Source organism: Siphateles boraxobius, unplaced genomic scaffold (genome assembly GCF_051911475.1).
Source record: "Siphateles boraxobius isolate OS27281-9 unplaced genomic scaffold, OSU_SipBor_1 86, whole genome shotgun sequence".
In the NCBI taxonomy this organism is placed as follows: Eukaryota; Metazoa; Chordata; class Actinopteri; order Cypriniformes; family Leuciscidae; genus Siphateles; species Siphateles boraxobius.
The window spans coordinates 689,801-705,072 of record NW_027509215.1 but is presented as its reverse complement, the minus strand read 5'-3'; the positions used below and the strand labels follow the sequence as shown (position 1 = coordinate 705,072).

General features: G+C 36.3%; 1 protein-coding gene across 4 annotated transcripts in view; it reads left to right on the top strand.

Moving 5' to 3' along the window:
- The window catches only part of uggt1 (UDP-glucose glycoprotein glucosyltransferase 1), a 30,932-nt gene extending 15,890 nt beyond the window's left edge, over positions 1 to 15,042 (top strand). For 2 of the 4 annotated variants that reach the window (XM_077221989.1, XM_077221991.1), the window contains exons 25-41: positions 327 to 422; positions 494 to 596; positions 1,219 to 1,298; positions 1,519 to 1,708; positions 3,033 to 3,191; positions 3,282 to 3,367; positions 3,465 to 3,549; positions 4,856 to 4,944; positions 5,038 to 5,142; positions 6,661 to 6,745; positions 7,171 to 7,353; positions 7,746 to 7,906; positions 11,334 to 11,448; positions 11,556 to 11,672; positions 12,165 to 12,330; positions 13,301 to 13,868; positions 14,950 to 15,042. In XM_077221989.1, coding sequence (XP_077078104.1) covers positions 327 to 422; positions 494 to 596; positions 1,219 to 1,298; positions 1,519 to 1,708; positions 3,033 to 3,191; positions 3,282 to 3,367; positions 3,465 to 3,549; positions 4,856 to 4,944; positions 5,038 to 5,142; positions 6,661 to 6,745; positions 7,171 to 7,353; positions 7,746 to 7,906; positions 11,334 to 11,448; positions 11,556 to 11,672; positions 12,165 to 12,330; positions 13,301 to 13,326 — 1,846 coding nt within the window. In that variant the 3' untranslated portion in view covers positions 13,327 to 13,868; positions 14,950 to 15,042. Of the gene's footprint in view, positions 1 to 326; positions 423 to 493; positions 597 to 1,218; positions 1,299 to 1,518; positions 1,709 to 3,032; positions 3,192 to 3,281; positions 3,368 to 3,464; positions 3,550 to 4,855; positions 5,143 to 6,660; positions 6,746 to 7,170; positions 7,354 to 7,745; positions 7,907 to 11,333; positions 11,449 to 11,555; positions 11,673 to 12,164; positions 12,331 to 13,300; positions 14,792 to 14,949 lie in introns of all 4 variants that reach the window. The other 2 variants (XM_077221988.1, XM_077221987.1) reach the window with 2 other exon arrangements.
- The last annotated feature ends 230 nt before the right edge of the window (positions 15,043 to 15,272 follow it).

Sequence of the window (15,272 nt, the reverse complement as noted above, 5' to 3'; positions counted from 1 at the left end):
CCAAATTAATCAAATTGCATCAAAATCCGAAGGTAAAGAATATTAATTGAATCAGAGAATGTACTCACACCTCTACTCAGTGGGGTGAAAAGGTTGTGATCAAATATCTGTGCCAATAAAATTATTGTTGTTAATCAGCTATCTAGCTATATACATGTTAACAAAAAATAACTAACTTGCTCAGCAAGATTTTTTTAAAATCTATGTGTTCTGACATTTCTGATTGCGACAAAACAGGAAAATAAAGCATTTACATTCATTCTTGAGTACAGTAGATTTTGGGCCTTACTCAATCTGTTTGTTTTGTATGTTTCGTTGTGATTTAGAGCTAGTGATCTGGTGATGAAGGTGGACTCCCTGCTGTCCTCCCAGCCTAAAGGTGAGGCAAGGATCGAACACACTTTTGCAGAAGACAGATACAGGTACGTCACTTTTCCTCCTTCCAGGACTCTTTAAATCTTCAGTATAAATTTGTCAACTTTTTCCTTTTTAGTGCTGTGAAGATTAGACCAAAGGAAGAGGAAGTGTACTTCGATGTTGTAGCTGTTTTGGATCCAGTGACAAGAGATGCTCAGAAACTGGCACCCCTCCTCCTGGTGAGAACATGGGCATTTTAATTCTGTTATCAATTATTCACTCTCATGTTGTTCCAAACCCATAAGACTTTCATTCATCTTCAGAACTTAAATGATATTTTTAGTGAAATCTCTATGGAAATTCTATTCACCCAAAACTCGGTTTAAAACATTCATAAAGAGATTTAAAAGAAACCCATGTCAATCGAGCACTTTAATCCAAGTCTTCTGAAGAGACACGATTACTTCGTATGATGAACAGATTTAATTTAAGCGTTTATTTACATATAAACATTGATCATAGAACATACATAGAACACTCTAATATGGATTGATTCATATAGATTTCTTAAGCGACCTTGGTTTCTTAAGCGACCCTCTAACCAGATGGTTGAACCATGCTAACCAGCCCAATTTTGACCCCATGGTTATGTTAGAGCTATTATTATTTGACAGGAAGGTTGACCAAAGGATGATGATCCAGGATATACACACATGTGGTCTCCCTCTGTGACATTTCACAGGTACAGTCAATCAGCAGTCAGTCTGCATTGGCTCTGGATCTGTGACCAGCTGTCGGTGAAGCCGGGTTCATTTGGTTGTATGTACCTTGACTCGTGTCACTTCCTGTTTGCCCACTCAGGTATTGAAGCAGCTGGTCAACGTCAACCTGCGAGTGTTCATGAACTGCCAGTCCAAGCTCTCTGACCTCCCACTGAAAAGGTTAGAGGGGAAAACACATAGAGTCACCTTTACATTTCAGCGTTTACTTGAATTTAATTTACAGGCTACAGTGAGATGTGATACGACAAAGATATAATTCACCCTGAAGCACTTAATCTTCGTTAATATTTCATAATGTATCTTTTTGTGTAGCCTTTGGTGTTTTGTATAATATTATGTTTATGATAAAATAACACCATGATTTGTTTTTTTCCATCAGTTTCTATCGATATGTCTTGGAGTCGGAGATTTCATTTTTAACAGATAGCAGCTTTGCTCCTGGTCCGATAGCTAAGTTCTTGGATATGCCTCAGTCGCCATTGTTTACTCTCAATCTGAACACTCCCGAGAGCTGGATGGTTGAGTCAGTCCACACACGCTACGATCTAGATAACATCTACCTCGAAGAGGTAAGAATCCTCATCACTCTCATTAGCCATTGATCCATCCACCTATTTTTATGGGCATCTTGCTATATTGCATAGACAAAATGCTAGATGGAAATGCCAAAATGAGCATAAATTCTAAAAATGCAGATAATTTTTTTATCCGATAACAAGACCTACTCATAAATTAGGTTGGAAACACATTTACCGAATAAATTCCTCGATGCGCAACGAAAACTCGTGTGACTTTTCCTCAATAGAGGATGTGATTGGATGACTGGACTAACCAGCCGACCAATTTTATTGTTGAGCATTGCAAATATTGGTTTAAACATTCTAAAATGTCTGAGCCAAGATCTGTCATCAGAATGATTTGGTATAATGACATCCCAGAAGTGTCTAACATGACTGCGTTCCCAAACTCCAGGCATTCAAATGCAAGATAGCTGAGTTTATTGCTTTTCATCTGCATGCTCTGAGGCACAAGTCATTTATGATGTACCAAAAATTCCTAGACTGCAGAATTTGTTATTACACATATTTTGTGTGTGACGATTGTGTGATGATTTTGTTCTCTTAAACACATGGGATGACTTATGGGTGATGTGTATATAAATACAGTCAAACCAAAATTTATTCAGACACCTTCAACATTTCTCACATTATCACAGTTTATTCGCTATAGTTTAGAAAATGGTAATAACACATGACAAGAACTCAGACTTGTCAAATCAGTTGATATTTCACTGGTTTTGGCCACCCTTCTGTTAGACAGTCTCACAAATGAATTAGGTTGAATAGCTGTCAGTTGTTACATTTAACTACACAATTAGATTCAACCAATTACCAAGCAATGCTTAGTTGTGTTCAGTCTGTGGTGTAAAAAGGTTGCATTAGCAATTAAAAAAAAAAACTTAAGCAAAACATGGTCAGGTCAATGCGTCTGAATAATTTTTGGTCCCAAATTTTTATAAATTTTACTTGTAGTCCACTGTATGAAGAATTTATGCATCTGTGTGTAAATACATGTTCATATACATATACATAAATTCTTCATACAGTGGACTACCAGTAAAATGTATACAAAATGTATATACATATATGTGTGTATGTTTATCCGGCCGTGACTCACTACTCTGAGTAGTTTTCTTTAAAGCACAGTTATTGTACTATAACAAACACCCAATATCGTTTTCTTGTACACTACCAAATACATTTTATTTATGTATATATATATATATATATATATATATATATATATATATATATATTACATAATTTATTAAACCATAGGCAAATATTCATTATTGTCTTCATTAATAAAGACATCATATCCTCTTCTGTGCAGGTTGACAGTGTCGTGGCTGCTGAGTACGAGTTGGAATATTTATTACTGGAGGGTCATTGTTTTGACGTAACGACGGGTCAGCCACCTCGCGGGCTGCAGTTCACTCTGGGTACAGCCTCCGACCCTGTCATAGTTGACACCATCGTCATGGCCAACCTGGTGAGTGGACGTCACAGACTCATCTGGGGAATAAATGCCTCAAAAATGGTCTCCGACGTCACTGTCCCTTTCTGTGATCATATTTAACAGGGTTATTTCCAGCTGAAAGCAAACCCAGGAGCCTGGATGCTCAGACTGCGGAAAGGCAGGTCGGATGAGATCTACAAAATCTACAGGTACCCTATTATAGCGTGTTAGACATCTGTCTGTCTTAATACACTTCTGTTTCTTCACTTGATTTGTCTGTTGACTATTTTATTTCCCCTGTCACAGTCACGATGGTACAGACTCTCCAGCCGAAGCTGATGATTTAATCGTCGTCCTCAACAACTTCAAGAGCAAGATCATTAAAGTGAAAGTAAGTAATGGGTGTCTGAATAAGGTGTCGGTATGAGGTCACATAAAAGGTCTCTGTCTCTCTAGTTTGAGGGTATTAGCGGAGATGAATGTTCTTAGGAGGCTGTAGACCAGAGCGTGTGAGTTATTCCTTCCATTTCTGTTCGACTGGAGAGATGGCGAGCGAGAGAGTGTCTTCACTTTTCCAGTATATACTCTAATATCTGACAAGCTGTCACATGTCAGCAGGTGTGTGGGTGTTGAGTCCAATGTGAGGTCTGCTGCTTCCTGTGGGGCTGTGGGTGGATTAAGAATGTGGACTGGGATGAGTGTGTGTTTATATATATCTGAATTTTTGACACGTTGTGGCTTTAAGTATACAGCATGGGCTGTTGGAAATGTTTGTTTATGCAGCAGTGCTCGTCTCAGGGTTTGGATTATTGGTTTCTCATCAAAAGTTGGCAGTCATGTTCACTAGATGTCAAAATTAACTTCACTTGCCAGTGCCTGGGACATTGAGAAATAAATTTGATGTCTCTGATTTATCTTACTGGTTGTAAAACAGCATTTTGCTTTTGAGTAAAATTTTAGTTTGTGCTCATAACAAAGAATTTAGCCATTTTTAGTGGGCCATTTGCAATGTCGTCACATGGAGTTCTGAAGTTCCTAGCTGAACATCTAGCTGAGATTAAAAAATGTGGGGTTGGTTACAGTTTAATATTTTAATATACATTTAAAATGTAATTTATTCATGTGATGGCTAATCTGATTTTTTTTCTCCAGTCTTCACATGATCCTTCAGAGAAAAAAAACTCTAAAATTGCTGTTTTGATGCTCAAGGAACATTTTTATTATTATCATATATTATGACTTTACTGTCACTTTAAGATCATTTAATGCATTCGGGTTGAATATATATATTCATTTTGTTCATGTTCATATTCATAAGTGGGTGGTTTGCATAGTTTTGATTAATTCTTGTTAGGAAGGAAGTCATTCCTACATTATTTTCTTAACATTATTTTGTTATTGCATTGCTTTTAAACCATGCATTATTATGCAATTCCAAGCTAGCTAGTAACTCCATTTTTTATAACAAATTCTTTTTTTTTAGGAACCTGTCTGTCACCCATGTCTTCACCAAAACTCTCTGAATGTAGTTTTTTTTTGTAGAATTGAATGTAGTAATGTAGATTTATTGGCCAGAATAACCATATTAAACTGTCTTAAACTGCAAGTGGCTCACAGAGTGCTGCAATTACATGTGCTCAGCATTAGTGCAGTGGGATTTAATGCATACATTTTGTTGCCCTATATCATGTTCGCAGGTGCAGAAAAAGCCTGATATGATGAATGAGGAGCTTCTTAGTGATGGTAACCATGAGAACGACTCTGGATTCTGGACGTCTCTTACCAGGTACAAACACCAGCTCTGTTGCCTGTTCAGTTCTACTTTAGCACTCACTTACAGTATTTGTATATTCAATGGTTCTTTCTTTCTCTCTTTCAGAGGATTTACCGGTGGTTCAAAGCCAGAAGAACCCAAACAGGAGAAAGACGATGTCATCAACATTTTCTCTGTGGCCTCTGGTCACTTGTACGAGAGGTTCCTCAGGTAAAACAGCTGCTTTTCAGTAGGATTTTACAGTGCCAGCATTGCAAGTGAAATGTACTAAAATGTGAAAGAATTATTTGGTCACACCTACAGTATGCAAGTGGCTTCCATACACTTAAAGGGATAGTTCACCCAAAAATTTACATTTTGTCTTCATTTACTCACCCTCAAGTTGTTCCAAACCTGTATGAATTTCTTTCTTCTGTTGAACACAAAAGATGATGTATAGATGAATGTCAGTAACCAAACAGTTGATGGGCCCCATTGACTTCCACAGTATTTTCTTTCCATACTATACATACAGTTTTCATAAAGGTTTGGAACAACTTGAGGGTGAGTAAATGATGACAGAATTTTCATTTTTGGGTGAACTGTCCCTTTAATACTGCATTTATAATGTCATCAGAATAAAATCTCCCTGCTTTTTGTAAAAGTTTGCTACGGTGTATGGGGCCATTCACATCTTTAATGCCATTTGCTATTTTTTAATTGGTTGTGTTCATATGTATTGATTTCTTTGTCCTTTCTTGCACATCTTGCTATTTGTGAAGCTAAAAAAAAAATTTAACAAATTATTTTTTATGTACACCCCAATGTGAAATTAAGGTATTCTGCTTGAATATTAATTGGGTCATGCATCCGTTGTTTGGTAAATTTCAAGTCAAGCTACGGAAGAATTCACTGTTTCTTTGCTAATGTAGGTTTTGTGAATTTGTCACGAGGATGTCTAACTTACAGATTAGGCTAACGTCACAGCGCTATTAATATTCATGAGTAAATAAAATATTCCCTTCATTTATTTAATGCATCCAGATATATCCAGTAAAATAATTTTAATCAATAACATTAAAATCATTTAATAGCTTAACAGATCTTTCGTGAAAATATATTCAAATAGTTATTAATGTCAGTTATTAAAGCTTGATTCATACATTTTAATGTTCCTAAACTACTTCAGCATTACCAATATATTTTAGTTTTATCAAATGTTTATAAAGTGATCTATGAGGGCTGCCATTGTTTGCATAGACAAAAAAAATGTTAGTGTAGAGCCCTGTTCATGTTCTCAAATGGATCTTGACATTTCTGTAATGACAAATATATGACTTTAATATCATTCTTATGCAATGGTATCTTATTGCTATAGCTTTGACATGTAATACAGACAAATCCTCTTGTGTATACCCTTATGTGATACTGAAAAATGACAAGCATACATCTTCTAATTTCACATATTAAGAAAATGCAATAACTTTACATGACCGCCTAGCTTGGGTCACATTTTGACTTTTTCCGACATTTTCCTTTTTATATATATTTTTTTTATTATGATTTTTTTTTTTTTGAGGGAAAAGGCCTCTTTTTAAATGCTGATCTCTAGACTTGCTGTTTCTTATTAACGGCAATGTTATTGGTTGTGTAATGCAGCTCAGTTTAGAAGGTCACTCGCATAACTCTTCTGCGGCTTGTCACTGCAGGCACTCTGTGTTGAGCTTTGGCCTCTCTCTGTCTCTACAGGATAATGATGCTATCTGTGCTCAAACACACCAAGACACCCGTCAAGTTCTGGTTCCTCAAAAACTACCTTTCTCCAACTTTCAAGGTACTGGATTCAAGATTTAGCATATAAGTCTGGATTTGTTTGTCAAATACAGTACAAACAATATATATGTGTATCTATATATATATATATATATATATATATATATATATATATATATATACACACAATATTTATTTTCAAATGTAATTTATTTCTGTAGCCATTAATCCAGTTTTCAGTGTCACATGATCCATCAGAAAGAATTCTAATATGCTAATGTGCTTAAAAACATTTATTTGATGAATAAAATAAAAATATTTATTTAAAATAGAAATCTATTTTAACATTTAAATGGCTTTCTTTGCTGTCACATTTGATCAATTTGATTTATCCTCGTAAAAGTTTTAATTTCTTTAAAACAAATCTTGCTGACTACAAAATTGTGACCAGTATATACATTACATTCTTGTGTGTTCCTCTTGCAGGAGTTTATTCCATATATGGCAGAGAAGTATGGTTTCCAGTACGAGTTGGTGCAGTATAAATGGCCACGTTGGCTTCACCAGCAGACAGAAAAGCAAAGGATCATCTGGGGATATAAGATCCTGTTCCTTGATGTGCTCTTCCCCCTGGCTGTGGACAAGTTCCTCTTTGTAGATGCAGATCAGGTACAGGAACAGAGCAATGCAGTTGTGTGGCATGACCTCCCGTCTCTAGTGAGCACTAAGGACCAGTCTGCCCTTATGAGATTGTTTTTTCACTGGAAGTCCATTGTAATCCAGGGTGTTTATTATGTAAAATGGAGAAAGGATCATGCACATTACACAATGGATGATGCACTGCTGCCACCTTTTGGTAAAGAAAGATACAGTTGGAATTTAAATATAAACAATAACAACTGGAGTAATATAATATTCAAATTTTGTTTCTTGTGTAAAATGCAGGTTTAAGTCTTACCATATCATGTCCTGATTCCATTCACCCCTCATTTCCGTCGATTTGTCTGTGAATGAAAAGACCAGTCTTGGATTGATGAATGTTGTTGTGTTTTGTCCTACAGATAGTTCGCACAGACCTGAAGGAGCTGCGGGACTTTGATTTGGAGGGGGCGCCGTACGGTTACACACCTTTCTGTGAGAGCCGAAGAGAGATGGATGGATACCGTTTCTGGAAGTCTGGATACTGGGCCAGTCACTTGGCAGGACGTAAATACCACATCAGGTAAAAAGGGCTTTTTCCATTTACCTTTATTTTAAATGATGATGCATATCAAACTGACTAATTTTGGTAGTTTAAAATGGCTCAGTAGAGTCTAGGGCTGGACCAGAATATTCGAATATTCGAATATTTGTTCGGTGGGTTGGTATTCGATTTGAAAATTTGACATTCGAATATTCGTTTTTTTTGTTCACACCTGGGATCCCCCGCGAAACGGTTCTCACTCGCGCTTGAATAAGGCCGGCGACACACTGGCTGCATGGCGTGAGCGTCTCAGCTGTGTGGCATGTACGTTTTTATTTCAGCTCCCATGTTAACAGGTTGGAGTTTGCACACTGCCTGTGTGAAACACGCGTCTCAGGCGCGGCTCGTGCCACGCGGAAAATGCGTGCATGCTAGAAATAGAACCGACGCCTAACTGCAACGGGAGTGTTCTCTGGCTAGAGCGCAGAACAGCGGAGTTTGTATGGACCGAAGTGCATGCCTGAGCTTGTGTTTTGGGTTAAGCTGCGTTGCTTTGACATTGTGGAAAATAGAATAATAGAAACAAAATGTATTAGCCTTTTACCCGTTATTATCAATCTAAATTAATCTCGTTTTTAATTTAACTTAATTTCGTTTTTCTTTATTTAAATTTTGTTTTTTCTTTATTTAAGTTTCATTTTTCTTTATTTAAATTTCGTTTTTTCTTTATTTAAGTTTCATTTTTCTTTATTTAAATTTCGTTTTTCTTTATTTAAGTTTCGTTTTTCTTTAAGTTTCGTTTTTCTTTATTTAAATTTATTTTTTTCTTTATTTAAATTTCGTTTTTCTTTATTTAAATCTACCCTTTACTGTGTCAGTAATTTGTTAGTCAGAAAAATATTAGACTACCTTAAAAGTATTGCTTAATTTAACAGACCTGTGTGTGTGCGTTTTATATCATAGTGGAGTGTCCGTTCTCGGAGCATATAAACCCTGCCCGCGTGAGGTGCGCTGCTTCCCGCTCGCGCTGTTCTGTAGCTGACTAAAAGTTTATTAATTCTGAATGTGTCGCGTCTCGCGTGTCCATCTATATTGCACCAAATGCAACACTGCACTCCCTTGTGAAGTCGGTTGGATGAACGGTTCTCGAAATAATCAAAATGCAAAAAGACAGACCAACACAGAGATTCCTGCCTTTATTAGTGAAAAGAATATGTTCAGCCCCCTCTCGCCGAAGCTTCGAATATTCGATGTTCATTACTACCGAAGCTTCGAAGCTCAAAAAATGGTATTCGGACCAGCCCTAGTAGAGTCATGATAGCCCTGTCCTGTGCCTCCAGTGATTTTCTTCTACAGCTGAAATGGAATTGGTTTCATAATTGAAGAATTTTGTAACATTAAAGGGATAGTTCACCCAAAAGTGAAAAATAAGTAATCATTTACTCACCCTGGGGGTGCTCTAACGCAGTATGCCATTCCTTTTTCTTTTTTCGGACCACAAAAGGAGAAAAAAAAAATCAAGTCCATATATTGCATATTCGTTCGGTTCACATGACGTCACTGTAGCTTTACGCCGCCATCTTGACGACCGACGGTCTCCGTAATGCCTGCAACATGTTGTGCAGTTGGCTGCAACAACAGCCGAAAGAGGAACGCCGAACTGGTATTTTATTCTATACCAAAAGAAAAGAATAGAACAAATGTCTCGTATTGTATGAATTTCTCATATTGTATCATGTCTCATCTTTCTGTGCGCACACACCCGACCCGAAGCATGCAGCCATAAGGCCCTATACAGCACGCGAGTAATGAATTGAGCTCTGTTTCGTGTCTGAATGGACAAATACACACAACATTATGTTTAAATGTCCGTTTTGGAGAGTATTCACGTAAAATATCTCGGTTATGTCTTAAACAGAGTTGTCATCCAGTCTCTTTGGTAGAGAGAGAGAGAGAGAGACGAGGAGAACAAAGCATGCAAATGGAAATTATCGCGGCCGGAAAAATTATCGAGCTCATTTTTTTTATCGTGCGATTTTATTGATTTATTGACTATCGCGATAGGCCTAATCCAGATTAATGACAGCTAGCTGCGAGCCTTGGCTAACAGCAAGCTACCAGAGCCACTTAACTAGCTAACAACACGGTACCTAGTCAGAGCAAACTACCACCAAAATCATACATTTGAATTTTTTTTATAATACCAACATTTCCCATAATTAAATATAAATCCTTGGTATATATATATATATATATATATATATATATATATATATATATATATATCATGGAAGGCAAATTGGGGCAAGTCTGGGGCAGATAATAAAGGACCAAAGAAAACTGGGGGTAACAAATAAGGATCAGAGCCTAAAATTAAAATTTTATCCATGTGTCTCTGTCTTTCTCTCTCATTTAAATGGGCAGTTTGGGCGGCCGCCGGGCGAGATCGGTCGTCAATATGGCGGCGTTCTATTTCTAGTGACGTAGGTGGCATCTATGAATATCACAAAATGGTCCCATGCAACACGTGTCGTAAATTCCAAGTGTTTTGGGGGTATTTGATAGGGTTTGTAAAAAAACAAACCGAAATTGAGTGTAATATTTAATGAAAATCCTAACCTTTGCCGTTGGTCTACATGTACCATGCTCGACTGCACGTTCGTGTGACTCTGTTAGCGCCGCAGTTCACTCTGACTCACTCAGAAAAAGCACACAAGTTGTGAGAAATCAAGATGAATAAAAACATGACATGAAATACTAGAAATCCACAAAAAGTATGTGTATTTTCATCACTGAGTTGAATATCTCCGGAACAGAACTCCGGTTGTCTGATGACAGTCAGAATGAAAGTTGATAGATGTGAGCTCCATCACTTCTTGTTCAGATGAACACAACAGATATTTTCACCTCAGAGAAGAAAGTAGATGGATTGTAATTCATGTAAAATTTTTAATCTTGATTTTTCACCACTTTTTCTTATTTGCTTTTTCTGAGCGAGTCAGAGTGAACTGCAGCGCTAAAAGTTTCTCATAAACACACAGTCGTTCACAGAAGACCAACGACCAAGATCTGGATTTTCATTAAATAATCCATTCGATTTCAGTTTGTTTTTTTACCAAACCCTATAATATACCCATAGAACACTTGGAATATATGGCACATGTCACATGGGATCAGTCTGTGATACTTTTACATATTTTTTTAAAAGCTTGATGCTGGTCACTTTTCACTGCCATTATATGGATGCATGAGTTTTTTTTATTTTTTTTTATTCTCCTTTTGTGGTCCGAAAACGAAAGAAGAGCATACAGCATTAGAGCAAAGCCTGGGTAATGAGTTAATTTTCATTTTAGGCTGAACTAACATTTTAATAATGTCCCCTGTTTATTACTTTGAAGCTGCTTTGAAGCAATCTGTATTATGCTATATAAATAAATGTGACTTGATTTGTTTTTGTGCTCCTCAGTGCTCTATATGTGGTCGATCTGAAAAAGTTCAGGAAGATTGCAGCTGGAGACAGACTGAGAGGCCAGTACCAGGGTCTGAGTCAAGACCCCAACAGCCTGTCCAATCTGGATCAGGTGGGATGTTCTTTCTTTCCTGTATCACTTCCCACTTAGAAAAGGCTTTATCAGTGTGCAGTGCAATCATGTGTGCCTTTCATTGATTGTTTTTTTCCCTCTCTCAGGATCTGCCCAACAACATGATCCACCAGGTGCCAATCAAGTCACTTCCACAGGAGTGGCTATGGTGTGAGACCTGGTGTGATGAAGCATCTAAAAAGAAAGCCAAGACTATAGATTTGGTAGGCCCTTTGCTTTCTGCACACAGTTGATCTCATTCAATAATAATTGCGTACACTATTCATATTTATACGCACATTTAAACACAACACGTGCGTACTCCCATGAATTTGTCCGTTACCTCGTTCTAATGTTGATGAATTCAAGTATTCGAGTATGTTTTTAAAGCATATACCTATGTTTAAAATTGTAAAATGTATAAATGGCCACCAAGTGTATCTGATTTTTACATATACGAGTTGTTTTAGTTGTTCTTACATATTTCCGCAAATTTACAATACATTTTAGAAAGAAAGTTATTGATTAATCATGATTTGTTTGTAAAAACGTTCATATGCAGATTTCACTCAGATTCGTGTGTATGCATGTTTAGTGACCCAATGATTGTATATTTCTGCCATAAAAAGCAACTAGAACTCATGTTTTCAGGGTTCTTTTGATTTTCATTTTATGTTTGTTGACATTAATTGACACTTTGTATTTGTTTGTCTTAGTGCAACAACCCACAGACAAAAGAGCCAAAGCTGCAGGCTGCTGTGCGTATAGTAGCCGAGTGGAGCGGCTATGACCAGGAGTTAAAGAGAATCTACAACAACTTCCTGGGGGAGAAAGAGAGAGGCACCACAGACAGCTATCAGCAAACCGACAGAAAACACCCTGGTGAGACCAATCTGGCCTTTTGCTTTTTGTGTCTTGTGGAAATTTGATTGTCACTGAGATGTTTTTAATCTCTTGAATGGCACTTTTCACGATTATGGTACAAAATAGGAATTTCAATTCTTATAAATGTTGTTCGTCCACTTCATGAGGGGAAAATAATTATACAGTACAAGCTTTATTTTATTTTTTTGCAACCGTATTGCCAAAGTTTGGGGCATGTCTATACACAGTTTAATGTGGTGTATAGATGTGATACACAATGTAATATAAATGTGTTTTTACAATAAATAAAATAAAATATATAGAATGTAAATATTAAAAACGCATAAATACATTGCTTTGTATTTATTTTACTGTTTTATTATTATTTTATGAGATACAGGGTCCAAAAAAAACATGTAGTAATTAACTTTTTGGTAATTAAAATGACTTAATTCACCAATTCAGTAATTCAATTCAGTTTTTCCTTACAATGAATTGAATATCTATTCAACATAAATCAAACGTATGACGTTATTATACACTACTGCTCAAAAGTTTTGAGTCCGAGGTTTTTATTGTGTTTGAAAGAAGTTTTGCTCACTAAAGCTACATTTCTATAAAAATATTGTGAAATATTAATATTTTAAATTACTGTTTTCTATTTAAAATTTTTTTTTAAAATCTATTTTATTTCTGTGATGACAAAGCTGAATTTTCAGCATCATTAGTCCATTTACCGTCACTTTTGATCAATTGAATGTGTTCTTGCTGAATAAAAGTATTAATTTCTTAAAAAAAAAAAAATCTCACTGACCCCCAAAGTTTTGAATGGCAGTGTATAAATATTAATAGTTTACCTAACATGTCTCTCGTTTTCTCTTTAGAAATGTAAGTGTAGCCTAATTGTGGAAAGTGCCAAATACCACCCTCTAATTATTTGCATAATTTAATCCTCTTTCTTCTCTTCCTCACTCTTCCTCTCTGTCAGGTGGTGACACACACATAGAGCTTTGAGCTAATGCTCTGTGGCCGAAGAAGAGGGGACTCTGTTCAAAGAGTTGTCTTTTTTTCACTCTTTTTAAACCAAGCCTATCCTCCAGGAATGGGTTGACATTCGTGCTAAACTTGACTTGAACAGAATTAATGCAAAATTCCCTCTTTTGTACCTGAATGTTTGTGGAGGTTTTGGGATTCTGGGTAAACGACACATGTAGAGGACATCTTCTCTCTCAAGGCACTTTTGATGTTTAACCCCCTACAACCCCCTCTGGGCCTGAAACACTTGCATTTGCCATAAACAATACCATTTCCACTTGAGCAAAAAGACTAGCACAGTCTCTGATTGGTTGAAGTAAGTACCATAGGGAATAACTTAATTGAACAAGAAACTGCATGTGCTCAATTTTAATATTAAAACAGATTTGATAAACGTCCCTCTTAACTGTAATATCAGGCACTGACTTTATCTCATGAAAATGATTATTAAATTATGAAACATAAAATGCAGACTGTTTATTTAAAAGCCACCCATGGTGTCGAAATGCCACAGCAACAAAGTGATGTCATAATATTTAGACTTCAATGCACAAATGACACATCACAGTTCAGTTAGAGACTATGTAAAAATCCAGATTCATCTTTTGGTAAACAAGCCAGCTCTGATTCTGGTGTTTCCATAATGTTAAAATCACATCACTCTTCAAAAAGACACATCATAAGACCTTTTAACTCAGGAACAAGCTATTCGGTTGATTTAGTCACAGCTAAAGATTTTTTTTTTCTGTTCCGCATAAGGAAATGTTAATTAACTGAAAAATCTCTGTGTGCATTGAAAAGCTTAACATGTAGTGTTGGCACAGCCTAATGTTGATTCATGTTTACATGTTAAAATGATTCATAATGGCATTCGGTTAATGAAAGTCAGTCAATGGTCCTTTTGGCCATACAGGATTAAATTGATGTTTTTAGAAGATTACGAAGGGGGCAAAGAAACACCAATTTGCTCCAGAGATGCTGCTAGCATGTAATTACAGGTTGTTGCTAAAATTTAGCTTTTGTTAGTTTTTTTTTTTAAAGTATCACTGGATTTCAATGACTCTTTGATGTGGTTACCCTTTTTTTTGGGCCACGTCCATTTCTGAGGCAATGCTCTTGTCGTTTTGAGAATGACCACTAGCTTCATACATTGATCATAATCCATGGGCTGGATTTTTTTTCTGCATTTATGTAATATAGAAGTGTGCAGACTTTTTCATCTCTGGTTATTACCTGGAAATTGCCAATAGATCCCAGAGTCTGAATTTTAAAATGAAAAGCTGGGCTTGTACAGTGCCTTGTGCTTCGTTCTGTTTGAGAGGTTCATTAGTGTCTTGTGGTTTATCTACTGTTCTTTTACTGGATACAGTCAATATGGGGAAAATGACTGATTCAGTCAAAACTACTATCCTTTGGAATTACGGTAAAGGTGATGATAAACAGGGCAACTTTTTGAGCAATGTTGCTGGGCAATGTTGCCGTCAATGGACAACCAGATGAGACACAGGGACCACGACCGATCTAAATTATCCAAATAGACATGTATTACCCATTTTCAATGGGAAAGTGCCCAAGCAACAATCGCTCGGCAAGATTGCCCAGCAACATTGCTCAAAAAGTTGCCCTGTGTATCATCACCTTAAGATTAATTGTGGGATGACAATGTTTTGTAATAAAACAATGTATTGTACCAAATGGAAGCATGTTTGTTTTTTTGTTTTTGTTTTTTACAGTCTGGTGCTAATAATTCAGTTATTTTAATTATTTTTTTTTAAAATTCTATAATACTTATTAATTCAATTAGTATTATTATTTAACGATTTTTTTTTCATCCCCACTACTTTTGAAAACTCTTTTAGAAAGCGAAATAAAATCCACTCATTGCAATGCATTATTCTACCAAGTGATGGCAGCACAATCCAATA